Here is a 25,646-nt window from a genome sequence, read left to right on the forward strand (position 1 = left end):
GTCTCATACAGAAAACAGGATTTTATTTGTAAGAGAAAAAGATTTCCCTGTAGATTTCAAATCAACTTTGAACTTCGGCCACAAGATTCGTACCTGTTTAGTCACTCATTCAGGACTTGAGATACATTCCCAGTTCAATTCAGTATGTTTTACAGACATAAATAAGCTGAATCCCTCCACTTAAGAGACACTGGTCAAAACTCACCAAAATTTAATTCTCTTTTAGCAAATTAAGCTGCTTTTGTACCACAGATTTGTTTTAAAATAGTTTATCTATGAACATTTCATTAATAATGCAGCTTATTTCAGTTAATGAATATGATACTGAACATACAATCTGCAACCATATGCAAGAATTCTGCTGTGCTGTTTTATCAGAGGGCACATGGAGATATTCCTGAATAACTTATCTTTAAAAATGGCTGAAATACGTATCTAGAGGACCCCACATCTGCATGATGAACAATAGCATTATACTGAGCATTCATGAATCTGATAGATCTTCCTAAAAAAGGACGAATTTCTAGACCTGTTCAGAAAATTTTTAATGTTTGCTTAAGAGAACCAGTGTAAACCTGTAGGTTTTGAATCCTACATTTACATGACTGATTATAACCTGGTGGCATAGATACCAAATGCAGAGCAGCAATGGGTGTTCCCTTCATATATCTGAGGTTTAAAGACAAATGCCTTCCACAAACCCACTATTGTTTTCCCTCATTGGGTTCCTGCATGGTATCTAAAAGTAATGAAAAGGGCACACGGCAGACAACTGCAGCCACAAACACGCAACTATGAGAACAAGCTCTGCAACAAGGTCTGCTCTAAGCCAAAACCAGCTTGTGCATTATTACCCCACCCTGTGGAAAAACTGTGGACAAGCAACTGCTATGTTCCCAAATTCCTCAAACATGAGTTAAGTTCTGCAGACTAAAGAAGTTATTAAAATTAATGAAACTCTTAACTAGTAAGCACAGAGGGGGTTTGTTTGTGTTTCTTTACTGAATCCGATTCTTCTGTTACGTTTACAGCCATGGGTCATTACCAGCTGCAAGGAAGTAAAAAAGGCAAACCAGGGAATTTGATTCTGACTCCACAGTACTTTTCCATTTAAAAGGAAATTGTTACAATTTACCTAGCTCAAAGTACAGCTTCCCCTCCACATCAAACTACAGGTTTGTACAAAGTGTTTTGTGTTTAACATATAAGCTAGATACAAAGTTAAAAAAAAAGGGCGGGGGGGGGGGGAGCTCTAAGTTAAGCATTCCCATACTACTTCATTACAAAGTCCACTCCCAGTTCTCAGTTTTCATCGCTCTGATCTGCTCGCTCAGTAATCACTACGCTAAACATGGAAAAAAATTAAATATACTCACTTTATTCCTTTCCGCGTTATTAGCTTTCCTGAAGTAAAGTTGAAAACCTTTTCAAATCGATTTACCTTGTAAGTGGTCATTCTGTGTCACAGAGCAAAAATACAACTGAGGTAAGAAATTGGCATTGTAAATCATCCAACACAGTTGCTTTACAGTTGTAGACCATTCATGCAGCTTGCTGCTCCATTATCTAGATCACGTATTTCATTCAGCAAACTCATAGAGATGCTCTGACACCCATTGTGTACTCTGTCCCAGTCCCATCAGTGTAAGCACAGCCATCCTATAGAGGTACAGCAGAGCCAGGGCACACACTTACACTCTTCTATGCTGAGATAACAGGAAAGAGAATATGCTCAGACTAAACACTTTTCAGACAAGGAGGCCCAACACAAGGAAAAGCAGCTTCGAGGTTTCTCTGCCAATGCAGAAAGACCAGCTCTGAACAACTTCATGTATGCTCAGAGAAGCGTAAAAGTAGCCTGAAACCTGTTCTAAAATTTATTCCTAGAGTGCATTGTGCACAGATGGATACCTTTTAAGGTCTTTCTCTAAATTACAATCCCTTCTAATTTGGTTATGATCAAAAGCTTTCTGTGTAACCACACAAGAGGTCGCTCAGACACAAATACAGTTACTGTATGCATGCTGACGTTTCGTTCTTGGCACTTGTGTACTCCTTTCACTGACAAGACTTACTCATAATGAAATCCAATGTCATGATTCCCCACAATAACCACGAGCTCAGTAGAAACTGGATACTTAAACATTTTCCGAAATCTCCTGACATCATCTGCCCATGCCTGCATGAAAAAACAAATGGAGAAATTAATGCTGTTCAACTGTATCAAAGAGGTCCACTAGTATTGTATTGGGTTTGCATGGCAAGGTTTTGGTAGCAGGGGGGCTACAGGGGTGGCTTCTGTGAGAAGCTGCTAGAAGCTTCCCCATGTCCGACAGAGCCAATGCCAGGCGGCTCCAAGACAGACCCACTGCTGGCCAAGGCCGAGCCCATCAGTGACAGTGGTAGCACCTCTGGGAAAACAGATTTATGAAGCAGAAAAAGTTGCTGCACAACACCAGCCACAGAGAGGAGAACATGTAAGAGAAACAGCCCTGCAGACCCCCAGGTCAGTGAAGAAGGAGGGGGAGGAGGTGCTCCAGGCACCAGAGCAGAGATTCCCCTGCAGCCCGTGGGGAAGACCATGGTGAGGCAGGCTGTCCCCCTGCAGCCCATGGAGGTCCACGGTGGAGCAGATACACACCTGCAGCCCAGGGAGCAGGAGGGTGCCAGAAGGAGGCTGTGACCCCATAGGAAGCCCACGCTGGAGCAGGCTCCTGGCAGGACCTGTGGCCCTGTGGAGAGAGGAGCCCACGCCGGAGCAGGTTTGCTGGCAGGACTTGTGACCCTGTGGGAGACCCACACTGGAGCAGTCTGTGCCTGAAGGACTGCACACCGTGGAAGGGACCGACACGGGAGCAGTTCATGAAGAACTGCAGCCCAGGGGAAGGACTCGCGTTGGAGAAGTTCATGGAGGACTGTCTCCCCTGGGAGGGACCCCACGCTGGAGCAGGGGAAGAGTGAGGAGTCCTGCCCCTGAGGAGGAAGGAGCAGCAGAGACAACGGCTGATGAACTGGCCCCAACCCCCATTCCCCGTCCCCCTGCGCCGCTGGCAAGGAGGAGGTGGAGAAAATCAGGAGTGAAATTGAGCCTGGGAATAAGGGAGGGGTGGGGCGAAGGCATTTTCAAGATTTGGTTTTATTTCTTATTATCCTACTCTGATTTGACTGGTAATAAATTAAGTTAATTTCCCCAAGTTGAGTCTGGTTTGCCCATGACAGTAATTGCTGAGTGATCTCCCTGTCCTTATCTCAACTCACGAGTCTTTTGATATAATTTCTCTCCCCTGTCCAGCTGAGGAGGGCAGTGATAGAGCAGCTTTGGTGGGCACCTGGCCTCCAGCCAGGGTCAACCCACAAGTACATAATACGGAAGCATACACTGAGATGTTTACATTTTCTAAGTTTTATATGAGGGGCAAAAGTGTCAAGATACTACCAAATATGAAGGAGAATCACAAAATTTCAACTCATATCTAAAACGCTAGAAACTTCTACCAGTAGGACAACTGTAGTAATATTAAACAAAGCCTTGCATACCTAGTCTGCTTTTTCTGTCATCCATTTCCTTCAAGAAATCCTCATTTTTTGAAATAAGAGAGCTGTTGATGTCATACCTGAGGTAAGCTCCATTTTCCTTCATCAAAGACATCTCCCAGAATAAAAACAATATCTGGTTGCAGTAACCATAACGCAGTTTGGAAAGATCTCTCCATTTGCCATTCCCTGAAGGGAAAATACAGACCCAGTCACCACTGCCCAACTTCTAGATCCTCACCTCTGAATACACAAAAACAGCCTCGCAGGAATGGGAAGATGGCTCCTACATACTGAAAGTGCCAATATGAAATTCAATTTAAATAGTTAGAAATAAGGTTTCAGTACAGTAGGTGCATCTTACCTGGTGGGTAATTCCACCACAATACAACCCGGACCAAGTCATGCAAGAAGTAATACCAGCTTGGATATTTTTCATTACAATTCCAATAAACAGCAATTAATCAGAACAGTGAATTATTGCACATGTTTTACTATGCTACTGTTTCTGCAGCGGAAGTTTATAATGTTCATATCACAGTAGAATTAGTACTGTCTTTTCAGAATTCTGCTTTTTCTTCTTTTGGACTAACAGAAACAGCTTTGTAGACGTAGGATTAGATTATCTTTGTTTTTAAATGTGATTTTGCCTCTGATTCTTCTACTACAGAGACAAACTTCTACCAGCTTCCTTATCTCTGCAATTAAAGGTATTAACTATTGGGACATCAAAGTTATCTCGCTCATTTTTAAGGCATTTTATAAAATAGTTACATACTGGAAAAGACTATCTGACCCATTGAAAATGCTCAGGCATCTACACCCACATACTACCTGAACATTCAAGACTGCACCGCCTCAGTAAGTCCCATTCATTAACCTTTCAACACTGGTTTATTATCCAGCACAGATCCAAATAGGCAAGTCAGAGGCAGCATGCACGCTTCTTACAAGTACCACAACATTGGTTTTCAACATCTGTCCCATTAGCTACTATTAAAAACTCTAAAACCAGGATAGAGATTATTTAAAAAATTTAATTATTACCTTCTTAGCTTATCCAGCCAATGTCCTTTGATTTCACCAAGTAGGTGAGTATCAGCTAAAATTATGGCCTTTAGGACTGAAGCTGAAGTCTCTTTTTTACTCATGTGAGCTCCACCTTTCACTTCTGGCCATTGACATTGAAAAATTACCACATAATAAATTAAAAATTCACAAAATATTAACACTGAGCTGACAAAGCACACAAGTTTCAGCAGGAAACAGAGCCTCTTCTTCAAAGGAAGATTATTCACAGTGGTCGAGCTAGAACTCAGCATTGCAGTACCAGCATAAGACTCTCTCCCAGTGGCTCAGTTCTCCTCTCTCAGGTGAAAACCGTAGGGGCTAGTTCAAAGGATCACGTTGGGCTTCATATCAGTAAAAAATCCCTGTGGAGAAAATAATACAAAATAGAATAGTCATTAAGCCAGCATGCTCTGTGAAAAGCTACCACGTAAGGCCTACAGTGTTAGCTGCTTGTCATCCTGAAAGATTTGGAAATATGTAATTGACCTAAAAAGCAAAGTTGCTCTTCTCCTTCAAGTATGCAGACGGCCATGCTGCTGAGCACAGAACACTCTCTCCTACCAGGACCAAGGCAACCAGTTTAAAGCCAGCCAGGATCTTAGTGCATGATGCATTTAAAACTATACAGTGAAAACACTGTGAGTAGGGGTCAAAGGTAGATAAAGATAGAGCTTAGCTTGAACAGCGGGGAAAAAAAAAAAAAAAATTAGGATCCATATCATCCTGGCCACTGCAATGCCACATGCAACCACTTTCTGGCAGAAGTCACATAACATGACTATGCCAAATCAATGCCATTACTACCTTTAATACGGCTCATTGTAATAATCTCTAAGAACGACAAGCAACTTACTATCCCAGAACAAGTTCACTAGAGCTTTCCAGGAAGACAGGCACAAATACATGACTAGTTAACGAACACTGCTTCATTTCTAACAAGGGGAAATCAAGATACATCTAAGCCTCCGAAACAGAAACTATGCTAGAGCTGAAATGTGGGAAAATGAAGCTAAGCTTACTGTATTTACTGATTTCTTCCACCTTGGATAGTTTGTAACCCAAACGGGGAATGTACCCATTTTGAAACTACAATATTATTTTATGCCATTTTAAAGGCTTATCCAAAACAAATGTCTTCACTCTGATAAGCCAGAATTTTAACAGGGCTCATTGATTGCTTCACTTGTTTACAGGCATTTAACAGAAACGTATTATTCCTGGTGTAAGGAGGAAATACCCACACTTTCACAGTTCTGTTTGTCCTACAGTCCTTGGCAGAAACACTTTCCAGTGTAAGTGCCCACAAGAAACAAGTATCCCACCTGCGAGGACAGAGATACTAGCCCTTACTTTCAAGTAAGATCACTCACGTTCCACACGCAACCTCTCAGGGTTTCAGTCTGAAGAGTACTGCATGTCTGAAACACCCACTTTTTAAAGGTAAACAGTGTAGCATGGTCACAAGTAAAAGGGCCTCCAGGAGACTATAAAGAGCTATAAAGATGTTACTTCACATGCTCATGAACAAACTTCTAGAGAAATCCACAAAGTCTTGTCCCCCACCCAAGAATGGGATTGCAATTTTGCTTTCCACAATAGAAAAATTCTAACATAGGACTGATATCCAGGATGTTAGCAATTACTGAACACAGTACTCAGACAGCGATTAGCAGCCAATGTTCATTTGAATTGACTAAATCTGATTAGAACTGTGAATACTCAGTACCTTCAAATATTTAGACCGTAAACATTAGGAACACTAGGACAAAATTACAGAACCACACAAAATTAGCAGATCTTTTCTAAAATCTGGTCTCAGTTACAAGCAGAACACAGAACAGAACTTAAATTGCTTTACTGCCCTATGCCCTAGCCCATTTGATTGATGTCTCATGTAAATCAAAAACTGACATGCGATTATTATCTTATTTTTCCAACCAAAACCTCTATTTGGTAATAGCCACTTATTTTCAAAAACGAGCTTCCCATATCACCACTACAAAGTACTTATTCAAAACAAAGAACCATTAGTCTGCATCTTGTAACATTTCTAATATGCATTATTTAACATTAGTATGACTAATATTTAATTGCATCCAATTCAGTTCTATCTAAACTGAATTTAGCAGGAGAAAGCCACTGGCCAGATGTCACAATTTCACAACGCAGAGGAACTACACATAAAGGCTGATTAACTTGTTTAATATTAATCTCATCTGCACTTTAACTAGCAATAAAAATCAACAAGATCTTGTTTGTACATCTCACAACAAGGCAAGATTAAAGCAGAAATGTCTGTTCAACAGACACAGAAACAAGGACAAAAAACAGGTAAATTCTTAACTAAGCACACACATTCATATGGCCTTATCCTGCACAAACTGCACCTACCCCGAAATTTGGAAGTAGACTTCGGTAGTCCTAAATAGTCTCCTCTTCCAACCAAAAAAAGTACTAATTTGAACAGAAAATGCCAGTAAGTTGTTTTAACTTGCATTAGGCATGACAAAAAAAAAAAACCCTAAAAATCAAAAAACTCTAGGTCTCTTCTTGTTCACAACCTACACAAAGCTTAAAACAAATAAAAACTGACATTTTGCTATTGATATCTATGCATTCTCTAGAAGCTTTTCATTACATTATTTTTCACACATCAAATTTCTTTGGAAGCTGTCCAAACAACTACAGAGCTGCAGCAAAAAGCCAATGTTACAGATCACTGGAAAAAAAAAAAAAAAAAAAAAAAAAAATCAGATCTTCAGAAGTAAAGGGATCCCATCAAATGCAAAAAAACCCACCAAAACCTGCAATTAGTAGAAGAAAAAAATATCTTCAAGGCAAAACTTCCATTTTCCAAAGTCACAAGCAGCAACTGACACAATCAAAACCATAAAGCCAGTCATTTCTACACACATTCCCTGTCCCGGCGCTTCTGCTGCTAGCTGGTACTATTTTGGGAGTTGTGCCACAGATGTGAAAGATGCCAGAGGTCTCCCATCTGCACCCTACATTTCCAGCTTTCCTGATAGTGAAAGAAAAAAGAAAAGAGAAAAGGAAAAAAAAAAAAAAAGGAAAGAAAAAAACAAATAGTAGAAATTCAGTGATGCAGAATGAGCTGAAAGACAACTCCTACTACCAGCTGACAGAAATCCCTGCCTCCCTCGCTCTGCCACCTGCCAGCTCAACTGTTTGCTCAGGACTGTGGCTGCACATCTCTGCACCCCAAAGTACAAGCAGTTTAACCAGAAACCGGACCCATGCAGTAGTAATCCCAACCTCACATACGGGTACCCAAGGACCGGAGACCCACATCCTCTCACACGTGACGGCAAGGTCAAAAATAATGCTGTCAGACTGCACACACACTGCAAGATGGAGCTGTGGTTCAGCGCATCACTGTACACTACATTGCTACTACTCCTCCTTGCACAGCTGATTATTAAGATTAGACTAGAATCTGGTTTCTTACTAGAGCTTGAGGACCTCAGTTATGAGAAAAGACTGAAAGACTTCTCACTGTTTCTTGTTCTAAATATATGGGAGTGGCCTGATGTAAAACTGATTTCTAAAAGTTTTAAAAGCTCATCATAAAGGCAAGATCAATATTTTCACCATATTCATTATTTTCAATTGTTTGGGCAGAGAACATACTCTATAATGGAAAACCCTCATCTTCAGTAGCTAACAAACAGCAAAATTCTGCTAGTCACAACAATTTTGTTTTCGGTCCATGTATACATTCTTTAGGCAGGGGAGAAATAACCTTGAACTCTTCCTCATCTACACGTTTTAAGAACCATTCTGCATAACATTTAAAAACCAGCCTGTGGACGAGGACAATTACTGATTCATTTAATGTCACCAAAGTAAACATGCTAGTAGAACTTTATACCACAACTGTGGAAAAAAAAAAAAATGCTCAAGTGACTAGTGCTCAGACAAAGAAGTTTGATGTGTTCCTTCTCCAGCATTCATGTTTATTTTGCTTACTAACAAATATTAGATACATTTTTGCACTTGAAATACTTCATCATACATCCTATTCTTCCTATTTTCATCCATCAAGTTTACTGGCAACACAGACTTGCATCACTCCTCTTTCCCTTTTCCATCTCTGTTCAGAACATTATCCAGCTTTAATTTACAAGTGAGCCAAGAACGAAACAAGGGAAACCTGACACAATGGTCTATAGCCAGACCAGGAAACAAGTAGCTCTGGAGCTTTAGCCTCTCTCTTACTTAGTGAATATGTAACTCTGAATGCCTCATATGCTTTTGAGGCCAATTTATTTATTAATTTACAACTACATAAAACTGTCCTAACAAACAAAGTGGAAAACAAGAGTCCTAATCCTACTCCTAGTCCTATCCCTAAAGAGCGTGCAAGTGTTTTTATTAAGCTAAAGAAGCTGTATTACCTTATAAGCAAGCTTAGTATTTCTAACCTCATGATAAAAGTTTTCACTCAATTCTCCCATGGCAATGTCACAAAGGTACAGATTTACAACTTTCAGACAAATATATTTCTATAATGTAACTATAGTTCTATAATGTAACTATGTTAAACTTTTGTGAAATGTAGTTACAAACAAGTTGAGGTTCAAATCTCACAAGGTTTCACTTCCGCAAGGTACACTTGCAAATGGGAGTTGTCTCTTGCCAAGCTCCCTCTCTCTCTGAAGCAACGTGACATTTCTACATTGTGAACCGTGACACTCTCCGCTCCAGTTTCCTTTCAGCACTTCAAATACCAGATCTCTTCAAATCAAATAAGAGCTTCTGATGAATTCTTGTTTTGATACTGCAAGAGACAACTCTCTGACACATCTTTCTGAACATACTCTTTCCAATTCTAAACTCTAAATCCTTTCTTCATCCACAAATTTTAACATTATTGTGATTAAAGAAAAACTCCAGGCAGGGATTTAGCATTTTTCTTTTAAGAAATCCCTTTGTAATAATTTAATGATAGAATTAATTTCTGTCTGCGTTGGCACATCCTTAGGACTGAAATTCATAAAGGCTGCCAGATCTACACACCTACATTGATTTTATATTGTTTACAGAAAAGGATAAATTGGGAAATTCTTCAAATCAAAATACAAAGATTTTATCATATTCCCATAAACACCCACAACCACTCCTGCAATGAATGTATTTTACAAGTGTGAAAGAGAGAGGTTTTGAAACTTAGTTGAAGTTATACAGACCACAGTTTATTTAAAAACCATATAAACAAAAATCAAAGGCACAAAATACAAAAACATTTCAGAGCAGCTTGTCATACTGAGATCGTATTATTGAATCCATAATATTATCAAAATGTGGTACTACATAAGCCATGGTAGGTGTAAATGTTGCAGTAAGTATAAAAAATATGTGGAAAATCTACTTGCCATTAAATTAATCAGTAGTTACAAATGTGCTGTAAAAGGAAGTCCATACATTACACTTATTTGTTTCAAGCACTTTTCATACTGATTATTCAGTTTCACAGATTCCTGTACAGCACGCTTTAGATCTTCTATCTCTTCAAAAAAATCCTAGAAAAAACCAAAAATATTCACCTTAAAGTTTCTTTCAAAGACATTCTCAATAAGAGCTAGTCAGCATTTCAGTTGTTTCCAAGTTCAAAGACACTTTCTATATTTGTATTAATTATATTAATAATTATACTAATATTTGTATTTTATTAATATATGATTGTGTTATTCAAACACAGCTACAGCGAGATACAGCAATTAACTATAACCTTACGTAATAATTTAAAACTCTGCCCTGAACACACAATGCAAGCAGAATTCAAGTTACGCCAGAGCCTGAAATACAGGCTAATAATAGGAAAGACAAATTAAGAGAAGGAAAAAACGTTCATTTATCAGAAAGCTACAAAATGACAGTCCAAAATGACAAGGGAATAATGTCAAACTCATCTGTGCAAAAAATATAGCTATACATGCTGAAGTCAGCCAGTAGCATTAACTTTGAAGATTTGAAAGTTGCAAGATTATAAAAAAGGGACAACAAGCAAGGAGAGAGATGAGGAGAGTAAACTAAGGAGGATGATGTTAGCATTTGAAGACAACAGTACTAAAGAGTTTAAGGTGGGAAAATGGATACCATATTTACACCTAGAAAGATATTTTATATTTTTAGACCTTAACTGCTTTGTAAATTGCTACTATTCATTTAGAAGTCTTAGTACAACTACATTTTGTTAATGAATGTCCTATTTCAGAATAGGATCTATTATTTACGACTACACTATATTAAAAAGTTTGATTTTCATATTCAAAAGGACAAGATTTATAATGCATTAAACTTGACAGAGCCTAAAATGGGTAACACTATCCAACAGGTTCAACTGGCTCACATAAAAGCAATGTACAACAAAGAAGGGAATGAAAAAGAGCAATATGTAAGGCTACACAGAATGTAAAGAGACAGTCCAATAAGAAAGCCATAAAAAACAAGTCCTGTTGAACTTATTTAATGTCAGCCTATGTGGTTTCACTCTCTCATATTGATCCTTTCATAATTATACTATCCCAGAATGGACAACTTAACAAGCAGTTCTAGCTATACCTAATTCAATTAGGAGATAAATTCAGCTTCACAGAAATAAACTGTTAAAAATATAACTGTAAAAATATCGATGGCCCATAGCTTAAATGGAACTATGTTTTGTTCAGGTCCTGCAACTCAAGCGTATTGAGCAATTTGGGTCCTTTGCAAGTGAAGTCAGAAGCTGTTGGGAAATACAAGGACAGCAAGCAGAGTGTAATCACCCAGACCTTAATTTTTACCAACCTTGGAAAGTCCTATCTACCAGAATAACACTGTATCTACTTACTGTATCATCTTTACTTGACATATTCGCCTGCCTATTCTTCTGACTTTTTTTTTTTTAAAAAAAAACAGCTACATACATCTTAAATAACATACAGTGACTTAAAACTACCTAAAAAAGGGTCACTGATAAAAAGCCATAACCTCAGATTTATATATTTCTGTTCTGAAAGATGAAGCTTTCGGCCATGTGTTGTCCCTAACTCCCTCCCAAGCATGGGGATCCAGAACTCACCCTGGCTCAATGCTCTACAAGTTTCACATCTAATGAACTATCACCATGTTTTACTGTTACACCTGTAATGAAAGCCACCATAATATTATTTAGCTTGTGAGAAAGGATTGCAAGATGAGGAAAGAGATTCTCAAAAAAAAAAAAAAAAATCCAACACAAGACTTGAAGAATAAGCAAAAAACAATTTAAACAAGTTTGTTGCTGAAAATAAAATCCTAGGTCAGTACATTAAACTAAGTCCTCTATAGCTAGGTAACATCTCTTCATCTTCTCACATATTTCAAGAATTACCAAATATTCACATTTTCACTTTCTACACGTACCAATCTATCATGAAAACATCAAAGCACTCCCCTCTGCCCTCCCTCAGCATAGAGTTCTGTCAGTGGCACTTTGATATGTTTAAATTCAAGAGAAAATAGGTTTCCTCTCACTGACATCATGAAGCAATAGAAGTGATCATTCAAAAAAATATTTTTATTATCTCTGCAAATGTCTGTTGGAAGGAATTAAGACTGTTACCAGCATTTACAATTTTAACTTTGTAACGAACTGAGGCAAATAATCTCTCATGAAAGAAACCAAATTGCCCAAACATTTAAAAAAAAACTACAAGAAAATCCACAGCTGTTTAAAACAAAAAAAAAAAAAGAAAAAAAATTAAGATTGCATTATTCTTCTTCCTTAGCCAAGCAGTACTGTAGGACATTAATGTTTCAAGGAGTCATTCATTTCCATTTCTTTCTCAGAATGCTGTAAATTGATTTTTTATGTATTTTGCATGACAACAGCATACGTTCAGCCTAAAGGTAAATTTCAGTTGAGGCAGAAAAGTTAGTTTTTCAAAAATCACCTATTCTTAAACTTGTCCTAAAATAAATTACCTTGTCTAATCCAGCTAATTCATTTTTTAGTGCTCTCCTTTCTGTAGACAACTTTTCATTTTCTTTCTTCAGTTTTTTAATCTCCTTCAACAATAGCTCTATATTCAAATTAAAAAAAATACAGACTTCAACCATTATAGTCAACCTCCCCCTCATATGAATCATCTTACAGCTAAAGAGCTGCCTACATTTTGTGATATTAGAAAATTATGGTTCAGCTTTTTAAAGTACCTTTTTCATAAAGTGATTTATTCTTAAGAATTGGCCCAGCACACTCCCAGGTACTATGAAAGATTACAGGATCTGTCAATTGGATAATCTGAATCTGCCAGATTCTTTGAATGTGGGATTATTTTACTTTAAAATCCAGAAAACATGCATCACAAGCCTTGATTATCTTTTTCTAACTTACGAGAGGGTCACATTAGCCCTTGCTGACAGCACATTTCCTGCAAATTATGCCTAGATTATATGATCTCTTCAATCTCTTTTTTTATGCTTTGAAGTGGAGCAGGATTGCACCTTAACTTGTGAATTTACTTATGCGAGGAAGAACATACGCAGACAATACTTGTTTGAGCTTGTCCCACATTTTAAGGCTAAAACCAGGTTCTTTTGTGTAATGGAGCAGCAAACATTATCACTAAGAGATCTACATAGATATATCTTGCTAGAATAAATAGTACTAAATACAGCCATGCACTCCCACCCATGATTACACCAACATACCAATTCCAGAAAAAGAGAAAAGCAGCAAACAGTTATTTTTAATCACAAACAAATGCAAGGCTGGATCCATAGATAGGACATTGATTAGGAGATGCCATTTTTACGTAATAGGTTTTCAAAAATGAAAAACATTTTAGACAATGCTGGTTGAAGTAGAAGAAATAACCTGGAGTGTGCCACTGGATCAGAAATGAAACGCATCCTCTCCGATGGGCATACTGGAAGGAACATCATCAGAATTAACTGTACCATTACCTAAGTATTTACTGCAACAGGATTCCTTCTTTTTAGAAACGTCCCTGTGCGATGTTACTTCTCCCTCTGGGGTTTGACTTCTTTTTCCAGAAACAGCACTAGTTTTCCAAGAAACCTTTTTACATTCCAGTTGCTCAATTCTTTGCCTCTGCTCTCGAAGATTATGCTCTAGCTCATGAATTTTAATCTGTCAAGAAACTAAACATTTTTTAAAATGCATAGAACAAACACAGCTCACCTGAATACAATTTGAAACATATCCTGAATGCAAACCTAGAGTTTTTAATTGCTGACTTAAAACTACATTCACCCAAAGGGTCTGAAAGGAGAAAAAATATAGCAAGTGAAGTTTTGCATACATCAAAAGCGTTTTTAAAAAAATCTGCTACTGAGCACATGCTCATGGGACAGTACAGATGTACATGCACAAAGATACTAAACCTTTCTGCACAATAAAGCATACTTTTATGGCAGCAATTGCCAACTTTTAAGAAAAAGTACATATAATTCAAATCATAATGAATATTAGTTTACAAACAAATAAAGCACATGTTCGGGCTCCCTGGAGGAAATTAATTAGACTGGTCAGCTGTAGTGCTTGATCAATGCCTAAAGAGGCAATACCCACTTGAAGCTTCTTGAAAGACTCCTGGCCACACAACCCTACCTTTGCTCCAGTTATGATGCCAGTCTCTTTGCACAGCAAGCCAACAGAAGACTATTTGCCTTTGTTTGATTAGCTTACTGCTGGATTTCTGAAATAAATCAGCTCATGACACATACAGAAAAATACCAGGGCTGGTGCAAGAGAGGTCGGAAGATGCATGTACAGCTGGAAGGAGGGGTAAGCAGGTGAGTAAAGGAAAAAGTAAGGGAAGAGGAGACAGCTTTCAGCTGCAGACATACCAGTGACAGAGTTCACTTTCAAAGGGAACTACAGACTACCTTCCATTATCTCAAAGGCATGGGAAACAAAAATGAGTACAAAAAGAAAAACATGGTCTCATTTTACAAACCTAAGAATTACTTTTCAGTCTCCCTAAGAGCTTACATTTGGCTATTTGATACCTTCTCCTACAAATTCTACTTACAGTGAGATTTTTAATTGCTTCGCTTTGCTCCTGGTTTGTTTTGATTTCTTTAAGGTAACATTTCTGTAGCTCACTATACATCTGAAGTAGTCTAAAACAGAAGAAATGCACACGTTGCAATAAAATATGAACGCCAACAAAATGTGCATCCTTTATGATAAAAGTATTACAGACGCCCCACAGAGATCAGTTGGGCTGCAGCTGTACTGTAGAGACTTGTAACAGAAATATTTAAGATGGGTGTGAATGAAGTATGACTGGCAACACAGAAAGAGAAAGCACTGGAAAAAACAGCAAAGTGAGTTAGAAGAATGGTCAGTATCGATGGCAAAGAACCCCTTTCACTCAGCCAGACCGAGGACCCTGTTGTTTTTGTCTAGCCCACATGGCCGCACTCTGATTAAACCTCAGTACAAATAGCTTGATGATGGAAGACCTATACACTAGCAACAGGAGAGTGGCAATGACTTTGCAGCATGTCACGTATATCATTCCTCTCCCCGCTAGCACAACAGGAATAGCAAAAGACCACTCCTAAAGGAGATAAAAAAAGTTTGTCCAGAAACTAGTTTCTTGCCACCAACCAAGAACCCATGATGAGGACTCACGAGGCAGCGTCCCCAGCTCTCTGTGTTGCACAAAACATCTCATTGCTCCTGCATATGTGGGTGTGAGGATATGAGTGAATGAAACCTATGAGAAAATTAGTGTGGGTGGGTAAAATCCATGTAAAATAAACAGATTTGGGATATTATCTTTCCCTTTGATATTATCTTGCATCAAGTTGTGCTACACTAGTTTCCTACCATATTTCATAGCATTCAGTCTACATATATCAGGCCCATAATGTAACTGATGAACATGAACAGACATTTTTCCTATCTTATTAGGAATTTGAATAAGACCTGGCATAAGTCACAACTGCGCACCACAAGCAGGGTGAGCGATACTATAGTACAGAACAGCTTTGTAAAATAACATACAAATAGATGCTAGGAAAAAAGCTAAATCAGGTTATCTATGTGCAACCTAATACAAAGCAGGTCCAGCACTAGATTCAGAGGGTAACTCAGACTTCTTCCACGTAAGCATCTAATTAGGTACTCAATTCAAGCCCGGAGCTAGACACCCAGCCTTCCTATGTAGTTTGCAAAGAGAGTCCGGTACACTGCAAAGGTATTTTTTAAAAAAGGAAGAAAAAGGAAAAACGGGCCTTCTACAGCCACCTAAAGGAAACACTAAAAACAGGGTGCTTGACTCAAAAGCAGTAGGGACTGCCTCCACCTTCATGAGATCCACAGCCCATTTCTGTAAGTGGACAAAAAGTAGCCTTTGAAAGAATGGAGCAGCCTATTTATTTTAAAATAGTCATAGAGGGATGGACCAACATTTTATGTAGCACGCCTAGTCTTTAAATGTTTCAATATATATTTTGTTTCAAAAGATATCATGTATCTTCTGCATCAAAAAAGCAGTTACAAGAGTTTATTTCTAGCATTAATTGGCAAACTACGGGAAGTAGTGGCTGACTTCTAAAACCAATTAGACTGAAAAGTAGAATCGCTTGTCTGGCTTATTTCAAAAAACAGTACCAGCCTACAGATTTTATATACACGTAAAACTGAGCTATAAAAAAAATGTGCTAAGAAGGCTCCCACAAAATAGAAAATGAAATTACATAATTCTAGGTTAAAAGTCTATAGAAAAAGATCACATGTGCACAGACACGCATGAAGGACCTTCCCTGGCTCACTCAATTTTTCTCAATGAAAGATTTGAAAAAGAAATCCATGTTGTTCTTTGTTTAGTGCTATTTTCAAGTTTAATCTAAGATCAAGTATTTCCTTTAAAAATGTAAATAAAGGGATTTTCCATTGTTTCAAAGGCTGAAATCCGCTTCCATAACAGTTAACAAAAATTAACCATGAACAACATATTATACCCTACAGAGAAGAATATTTAATTCTGTGGAAAAGCAATTTCCAAGAACTCACCTGACACTGTCACCCTCTAGAATAAGATCCTTGCTGTATCCACCCTTATGCCATAAATGGGTTTCTGTTTGAACTTGAACACTTAAGTGAAACAAACACAACAGCTTAATAAAATTACATTTTACAATTTTAATTGGATCAAACAAAGCAACTGAAAAAGGCTAAGTTACTTTTCAGTTTGATTTTACAGTAAGTTTCCATGCAGGATCATAAACACACCAAAATTTAAACTTGAAAATTTTTGCAAACAGGTACTTAAATCCTGGCAGGACACTCTCCAAAACACTAACACTATAGTTTATCAGTATCCCAGTTTCTGGATCTTTTAAACAGCATTGATGCAATTTAACTACCTTACTACTGTTTGGTGGAAAAACAGTCTAAAACTCTTTGCAGTTAGACCGAGATAAGCAGAGGTATCACTTACTGATATTAAAACTCTTTCCTTCACTACAACAATGAATGTTGTACAACATGCTCCAGCCACTTTTTGTTCCTTTACTTGCCTCCAGCATTCTCCATCCCCACCATCCTATTCACAGACACCCCCCCTCAAAATACGCGGAACAGATAAGGCCTAGTTCATCTGAAGAATACCAAGGTAAGTCCTGAAATTTTGCACTACCTTGGATGCAAAAACAAACGTTTGACAATTCTTACTCTCTGCTTGTGACATGATCATGCATTAACTGCTGCAGATGCAGCTTGTCTTGGATCTGACCCAGCTGCTTTTCTAGCTCCTTATTTTTTATGTGTAGCTTTTTCAACTTCTTCACTAACTGTTCATTTTCATCACTGAGCTGAAAAGGAAGAGAATTTTTAAAAAGTCAAGCAACATTTTCAGATCAAGTATTCATTAAGCTGATAACATTTCAGATTAAAATTCTCTCCCAAATGTTTTACTACATTTATGTTGAACTATATAAACATATAAAGGAAAATGGCAGGAAAAATAATTGGCTTCAAACTTTATGAAGAATTTACTAAAACACAGCTTCTTTAACATATCTATTAAAGGCTTCTAACGTAACTTCATAATCCGCTAGTGAATGATACGGCAAACCGGTTTTGTATTAAAAACAAAAACCAACCAACCAACCAACCCCCCCCCCCCCCCCCACAAAAAAAAAAAAACCAAAGGGACAAAAGATGCAAGTTTTTACTTCTAAACACCAGCTCTGCAACTCAGGTCGTATTTATTTTTGTTTTAACCCCACCGAAGCTGAAAGACTAAACTACAGCCGCATTAGCGGGATTTCTTGCCAGCACATTGGCTGACCCTCGCCCAGCAGCACGCAGTCACTCCTCTCCGGCCCGAACGCCGCTAACCACGGTGCCCTAACCTACAGGCTATTAAGTAAAACCGACGCCATCGACCGATCCGCGGTCAACAGAAGGAAGAGTAGCGACGCGAAACCGCAAGCTGCGGTACGGGTGAGCTCTGCCCCGGAAGGCGAAGGCAAACCCGGCCAGGCCGAGAGGCGCCGTACCCGACCGATGCCGGGCGCTCTCCCCGGGCCGGGGCGGAAGGGCCTTCCGCGGGGCGCCCGAGAGCCGGGGCGCGCCCCGGAGGGACGGGAGGCCGCCCCGCGGGCCGGCACCGCCGAGGGCCCTACTCACTTGGAGGCACTTGTGGAGGGAGGGCAGGGCCATGGCGCCCGGGAGCCCCGCCTCGGCCTAGGCCTCTTTCAGAGGCGCCCGCCGCCACGGGGGGACCGCGCCGTGGAAGGCCCCCGCCCGGCTGCCCTCATCGCTGCCTGCCACCGCCGCGCGCCTCACGGCTCTCAGGCGGGCGCCACGGCCGCCAAAGCCCATCCGGATAGGCCCGAGCAGCGGGCGTCATAGGCGAGCGACCGCGCCCGGCCAAGGGCCCGGGCTCCCCGCGCTCCCCCCCCGCGCCGGTTGCCGGGGGAGGGCCGGGAGCGGAGCGCCGGCCGCCCCCTCCGACCGCCGCCGGGGCTCCGCGGGAGCGGGGAGGCGGCCCCCGCGCCGCCCAGGTCTGCTCCCGCCGCTCGGGAGGGGCCCGGCGCGGCGGCCGCCCTGAGCAGCGAGCGCCGCCGGGCTCGCCCGGCGCCTCGTACCGGCCTCGAGGGGGAGATCTCCCCGCACCGGCCGGCGAGTGCCGGACCCCGGGTGCAGCTGTGGGTGCTCCGGGATCCCCTCGACCGTGGGCGTGAACCTCGGCCTCCGGAGCCTGCATAAGCACACCCAGTCTCAGCTCGTCTCTTTTAAACCGCCACTGGTTTTATTCGCCTTTTCCGCGACTCACGGAGATCGAGCGCGTGGGATCGAGCATACTGCCAGTGACCGATCCGCACGGGCTCCGCCGAGCGTCAACACCCGCCAAGTTCCGTACCCCTGCGGAGGCATGCTCTGCGTCTCCGACTCCCATCGCGACAGAGGCCACGGTACCGGCTCTGCAAGTAATACCCACCGAGGCAGGAGACGACGGCACGCCTGGCGTTGCTGCTCCCCCCCGCGGGGTTCTCTGCATCCTCAGTGCTTGTGGCACTGGGTTTTACTGCTATTTGCTGGGCTTTGTCTTTGTTTTCTGTTATTTCGCACGTATTTTTGTCAGGCCAGGCTGGAGGGCGTACGGGCAGAACAAAAGCGTTCCACCCTCGTGAGGGACTGCAGACAACATACCAACGGAAGGCACTCGCCAGCCCCGAGAAGACCACCCATCGCAGCAAGACTGACCCAAAGGGGCGATTATTGCCTGCTGGTCTCAATAGCCTTTGTTATTGGCAGTTCAAAAGCTTTCCTGGTTCTCATTCTCTAAGTCTCAAATCTAAGTCGTCTTTTGTTCCCTGCATCTCCTGTCTTTGTATAAAATACGGCTGCTCCTGTTACTTACAACCCATCGCGCTTTGCGGTCTTATTTTTGGTGTAAAATGTTGCCAGATGCCACCTGCCCCTACATTTTGACTGTGTAGCCCACCTGATTGCAGAGCCTGGCAATTTTTGCAAGGAACCATTCATGCCTGGGAACAGAGGAGGCAGATGACAGCAGCTCACTACTGTCAGCAGACCTACTGTGGGTCTACAACTTAGACAAGTTGTACCTACATGGTACAAGACACTCGGGTCCCATCAGGCTGCAAGCGGGAACTGTAAATGTAATCAGATTGACGGAGGTGGGGCACACCTCTAACTCCAGGGCACAACCCCAGCATCTCTCCTCCTCCGCCATCAACCCGGATCAACCAGTCGCCCGTCTGCCCAACTCCTTGCACTTCACACAGAGGTCACAGTGCAAGGTAAAAGCCACTGTGCTTAACTGAATATATGCGAGATACAAGCTGTGAGGCTGTTAACAGCCCAAGAGTGCATGGGAGGGAACGACGTGCCCATGCTCTTAACTGCTGCCAGAAATCCTCTCTGTCTGGGAAGATTTCTGTATTGGTTCTATACCAGTAAAAAAAATAAAATTAGGAGGTGTAATACCAGCCAGCAACGCAATGGTGCTGCAGAAAAAGGGAAATCCTGTTTTAAGATGGAGTAGCAGTATCCTGAGATGTAATTACTCAGTTCTATTCTGTTTTATCCAGCACAAACAAGATCTCAGGTGAGGTCCTGAGGAGTCTAGAAAACAGAAATAAAAATTGGATGAGGAAGAAAATACACCATATCAGGAAGGGTTGAAATAACTGTGTTTGTTTAGTCCAGAAAACCGAGACTGCCAAGAATCATTTTAACTGTCTTTATCTTTGGTTATTGTAAAGGATGGTAATAATTGTTTCCAGTGTCCTCTAGAGGATGAGCAGAAATAAGTATTTCAGTTGGATGACAGGGAAAATTTTCTTAATATCAAGAAGAAAAATACACATACTTCTCCCTCACTAGATGTTTTAACAAACGGATCAGAGAATGATCAGGCATGACTTTGGATACAGGTATATCTAATATGCACACCATAATGGCATACAGCAAGTGGACAAAAAGATCACTTTAAAGCCCCTTTTAGGCCAACATTTCAATGATTCTGTGTTATTAATTTAGAAGAGAACATGCTCTGATATAATAGTAATTCTGATATTTTGCAAAACTTTGTACGACGACTACTTCAAAAATAATTTTTCAAGTGACAAAGGGAAGCTGTAGTGTAAGACACTGTGGTGGAGAAAGATCAGCACCGTGGAATCCAGCCATACCCTGTATACCAGTATCTCACTGGAGACAGTACGAGTAGGGTAACAATTTTTTCCTCCGTATTGGGAACGTCAGGAGTAGTCATAGTTGCTTAATACCATACAAGGCAAGGCCACTTGAATATCAAGGATAGTATTTTGTAAAGAATGTGCAAGGCTCGCTAGGACTTACATTCCTGTGGTACCCACATGTTTGGTTTTGCTTTGTTTTTTCAAAATACTGTGGGTGGAGCAGGAAAACAAGAGGAGGAAGCACAGATGGATTAATTCAGGGCTTCTGCAGAAACTAGAGCAGGCACAGAAAGGGCAGCACTGGGCAGCACTCAGAGAACAACCTAGATAGGTCAGAAGTAGCAGAGAAAACAAGCCCATAATATGTCTTGGGTCATTCTCAGATGTGAAATCTGCAGACCCTGTTTCCCTAGCTCTTCCACAAACACAACTAGTTCTGGGCACACAGCCACTCTCCTGCTTGCCCAGGAGTTGACAACGATGCAGCAGCTACTATTTAAGACCCAAATATTTTCAGAACTCAAAAATTGTTACCAGCAGAACATCTTCTCTATTCTACAGGCTGGAAAACGACACACCGACAAGTTGGGAAATGAGCCAATAGACCTAAAAGGGAAACAAGAATTCCCGATTTCTGACCTAGAAACTGAGCCACGCAGCCTCCCTCTGTCCTGCTTTTCCATGGCTGGCACAGGAATTGAAGATAGATGGAGGAAGCAGACAACAGCCAGGTTTCTCAACTATGGAACTAGACCTGCAAGGAGTTTGTGTAAGATTCAGATTTTATCACACAAGTGCTGATCCAAATGACACAAAAAAAACCCTGCTTGTATCTTCAAACTCTTGGAAAAAGCTACAGCTGAAGCTCTTGTAGGTTTTATCATGCACATTACGATCAAACATTTTCAAAAATGGTCATTGTTTTTGAATGGCTTCACTTCAAAATGAGCATCTGTTTTTCCAGATCTGTAAAAATGGCCCAGGGCTGGGTAGCACCAGACATCAGATCTTGAAGCATCCAAAAATCAAAAGATTATGTTAGCCTGCATGTATACACAAACCACAGTTTATACAAACAATAAGAGAATTTTGTGTACTTGATTAGGAAACATGTTCATCTTCCAGAGATACTAACAATAAATGATTTTTAAAAAACTTCTCTGTGGCAGTAAATGTATGAAATGCCACTAAGATACTTACTTTCCGCTGTAAACAATTACAGCAGAAACATTTCCCTACATTATTACTCAGCTGGTTTGTTGAACGCATTCTTTTTTCCTTGCATTTTTGTTTCTAACTCAGCTTGGTATGAACAGAGACACATTTCATGCTGGCACACATGAATGAAAATGTCATCGATTCCAGCGGTGCTGGGCCTGCTACTTGCTGCCAAACAGCAGGAATGTGACCCGTAGCACTTTTTTCCAGCTACATATGCACCAAAATCATTGATTTGTCAGAAAATATATGAGCAGGGGATTATTTGATGCAACCTTACAACAACTCTAAGCATAGCCTTTTTTCCACACAGATTAAAGGGCAGTATGTGTCCTTTCGACCCTCAGAGAATTACTATCCTCAGGAGATTTTCCAGGAATTGAAATTCCCCTGTGAAAATCTACATATCTTTGTAAAAACACGTAAAAATCTCACCTGCCCCAAATTAATCTCTCTTTTATTCCATCCACCAGCTCTGTCAGCAACGACTCCCAAGTCCCTTTCAGGGCAGAAGACGGCAAAGCTCATGCAGTCTTTCTGCCTGTTATGTTCTTTGGCACAATCAGTGCTGCCAATCTCACAGACAAATGCCAGTTCAAAAATCATGAAACTATCTCGAACAAAATGGCTAACACAGGGAAAAAGGCCCTTTCTCCATCTTGTTTTGAGCTTGGGTCAGGAAGTAATAATCCCATCTGTGTTCAGGAGCCTTCCCTGAAACAGGGAGAAGCACTCCAGCTTTCCTGAGCCTTGGCACAACCACAGAGGACAGCTAAATGCTGAAGTTCAGAATTCAGTTCAAAACATGAACATTTCCTGCATATCAAGATGGAAAGCACCAAGACCTGGTTGGATTTAAGATGACTGTTTGCAGAATTAGAAACAAGAAATCTTTTCTCATAATATATAAGAGGAAATCAATTTAATCTTAAAGCTGACAAAACCAAACAGAGGTAATATTTATTAAACCAAGTTAGGCTACAGGGATTCCTGCCACAGCACACTGACGGAAGTTCTGTATCACCTTCAGTGACAGAAACATCAGGTTATACTACTAGTTTGGTTTTGGGGGGTGGGCATATTATTTTTAGCATTTTCAGTGGATAATGTTCAAAAAACAATACTGGCATGCATGTGGCAGAAACAGTCTGCCACTTATCCCTTCACAGCTAGGGAAAAAGATCTTTACTAGACATTATTCTACACCCACACGCATGGTCTAGGAAAAAGACTAATAGCTTGGGACTGTATTACCTGGTCCACAGAACTCCCTCCAGAGAAGAAAAACATCTCTCAGTGGAGAATCAAAGGCACTTGCACCCCAGGAAAGCTCTCACAGCCGTACCTCCTGGAAGGCAAAATTTCCCAGGATGACAGAGCCAGTCTGAAAACTCCAGAAAACACTGAAGGATGCCATTTTACCAGTAAGAGCTGTCTGTCAGACCTTGAAGCCAAGAATCTCAAGTTCCACATTAACCAACCCCCAGGGTGGATCTGAAGGGGGACTCCGCCACTACATGTTTGAGACTATCTTTTGGTTAGTTTGTGGCAGGAGGGAAAATGGGGAGGGTGTCCAAGCAGCGATCCCTGGGCCTTCCGGACGTAGAGAAGACAAGTGGTCAGAATATGACTCTGCATGACAGAAAGGGAACACAAGAAACATCCAATACACCATTCAGAACAGTGCATTAATCAAGCGTTATGTCCTTAATGAGTCATTAGCGAGCATTATGAAAAGCAGTGCCAGTGTTTGGAATTCCTGTTTGTCTCTGATGAAGCAGAAGTGGGATCAGCACAGCTCTTCTAGGGAGTCCAGCAAGAGGAGAGAGCATCTCCTTCCTCACGATTGACCTTCCCTTCTTGTACACCCGAGAGGCAAAACAAAAATCTGGGCCAAACATCCTCTTTTATCAGCTACAAAATCTCTCACTGCAACATTACAATTGCACTAAACTACTACAACGTTGTAGTAGTTTGCACAAACAAAAAGCTTGTCATCTGGGTTACCTCTTAAAGGCAGCCTCAAACTTCATTCTTCGTGACATACTGGTAAAAGCTCCAGGGAAAAGGGCTAGAGACAGTAAACAACAATTTTATATGACTAATCCTATGCTGGGTAAAAAGACCATCTGCATGGATTCCCTCTAAAGTGCTTTAATAACAGCGCTGCAAGCCTCTGGCTGTCGTGCTGAGGAAATGCTCTTTTGCACTCAGGCTAATAATTCCAAAAGATTACTTCCTTTTTCTCCCCCCCACCCCACCCTTTTTATTAAAGCTGTTAGCCACTTGCTCTCCCGTTTAATTCCCTATTAAGAGATCATCCATCAAACCCGTGAAGTGACAAGGATCCGCACTGGAAGACATCTGCGGATTCCACGCTGATGGCCAGCTAGCTACAGAAAGGTCACCCTCCCTCTGCAAAAACTACAACCGATTTTATTGCATCACTGCAGTGTGTAATTACTGTCAAAGAAGAGAATGGCAAACTGTCGGCTGAGGTGTAATTAAACCAATTTCAAATGCAGCAGCTTCCTCTCCGAGTGACCCTGCTTTTTCCACCGCGGACTGGGGATCTCCAGGTGGCACGCAGAGCAGCCGCGCTGATGAACGCTGCGCAGCGGTTTAGGACAGGAAGGGGACTGCCACCTCCAGTTGAGCCACACCTAAGTCAATAAGGGCTTCACACCCTGGGAGAGAAGGAGATCCACAACTACAATCTGTTTTCTGCTCAGAGGTCAGAGGGAGCAGGTTCTCCCCTCTGCTGAGAGTTTGTTGTCTCAGAGAAGGAAGTCCAACCCCTACATGAATCTGGTCGGGGCTCAGAAGGATTCAGACAGATGAAGCACTTGAGAAACACCAGTATTTCAGGCTCATCCAGGACGAGCCTATTCCAAGTGGACAAGATTAAACACGTGGCGTGTGTGTAGGTTATGAAAGGCATGCGAGAGGAACTGGCTAGCGTTTGGGGTTATGAAAGATCAGAGGTTACGAAAGACCTTGGCAGTTATGAAAGATGAGCTGAGAGTCTGATCCAGCAAGGCAGAGAGCAGCCTCGACCTGCTTGGTGGTGAACGGATGTTCAAAATCACCCAGCAGCTCACAGGAGGAAGCTCACACTGCCTGGCAGGTCTAGGTTAAGGAAGGCTTGAAAAAAACTTCAGAACAGTAATAAGAAAACAGTTGTCACAGACTAGGAGAATGATGAAGAGAAATATTGCCATCTGCTTATAGACCTTACAGGCAGCTGTATTTTTTTGCAAAGTATTTTGAAGGGTCTTAAAATACTAGCTGCAGCCACTGATTTTCTAAGAAGTACTCTTTCCTGGCCTTTTAGTGCTATTTTAAATCTTCTACCTGCATGAGCCACATAGCTGGAACAAATCTGTAAAAACCGAGGGTTCATTCTGTTGGTATTTTAGCCTCTCAAGTTCAGCCTTTGGCAATCCTTTTACTAATATTCTACCACCAGAACGAAGAGAAGGCTGGGGAAATTTTACTGCACCAGATGGAGTTGCTTCTTTCCCAAATGCCACTCAGACGTCACTTAGAAAGAGGACATACTCCTGCTTAGAAAAATATTGAGGAGAGCACTTCCCCCTCTTTGCAACAGTATTTCTCTGTGA

General features: G+C 41.1%; 1 protein-coding gene and 1 long non-coding RNA gene across 9 annotated transcripts in view; one reads left to right on the top strand and one right to left on the bottom strand.

Annotated features, from left to right (window-relative positions):
• Positions 1 to 25,646, bottom strand: part of MPPE1 (metallophosphoesterase 1) — a 32,744-nt gene that overhangs the window by 4,685 nt on the left and 2,413 nt on the right. Inside the window, exons 1-6 of one of the 8 annotated variants that reach the window (XM_041123098.1) lie at positions 18,011 to 18,233; positions 17,303 to 17,442; positions 4,582 to 4,967; positions 3,615 to 3,723; positions 2,076 to 2,179; positions 1,377 to 1,457 (exon numbers count right to left, since the gene is read on the bottom strand). In XM_041123098.1, coding sequence (XP_040979032.1) covers positions 1,377 to 1,457; positions 2,076 to 2,179; positions 3,615 to 3,723; positions 4,582 to 4,856 — 569 coding nt within the window. In that variant the 5' untranslated portion in view covers positions 4,857 to 4,967; positions 17,303 to 17,442; positions 18,011 to 18,233. Of the gene's footprint in view, positions 1 to 1,376; positions 1,458 to 2,075; positions 2,180 to 3,614; positions 3,724 to 4,581; positions 4,968 to 12,573; positions 13,552 to 14,648; positions 14,740 to 16,642; positions 16,724 to 17,302; positions 17,443 to 17,610; positions 17,749 to 17,805; positions 18,234 to 18,262; positions 18,377 to 25,646 lie in introns of those variants that run through there. The other 7 variants (XM_030012139.2, XM_041123097.1, XM_030012141.2 and 4 more) reach the window with 7 other exon arrangements.
• On the top strand, positions 18,678 to 21,894 carry LOC115340480. The gene is made up of 2 exons (XR_003923067.2): positions 18,678 to 19,902; positions 21,367 to 21,894. It is a non-coding gene; the product is annotated as an uncharacterized LOC115340480 (long non-coding RNA).

This window comes from Aquila chrysaetos, chromosome 4 (genome assembly GCF_900496995.4).
Source record: "Aquila chrysaetos chrysaetos chromosome 4, bAquChr1.4, whole genome shotgun sequence".
Taxonomy (NCBI): Eukaryota; Metazoa; Chordata; class Aves; order Accipitriformes; family Accipitridae; genus Aquila; species Aquila chrysaetos.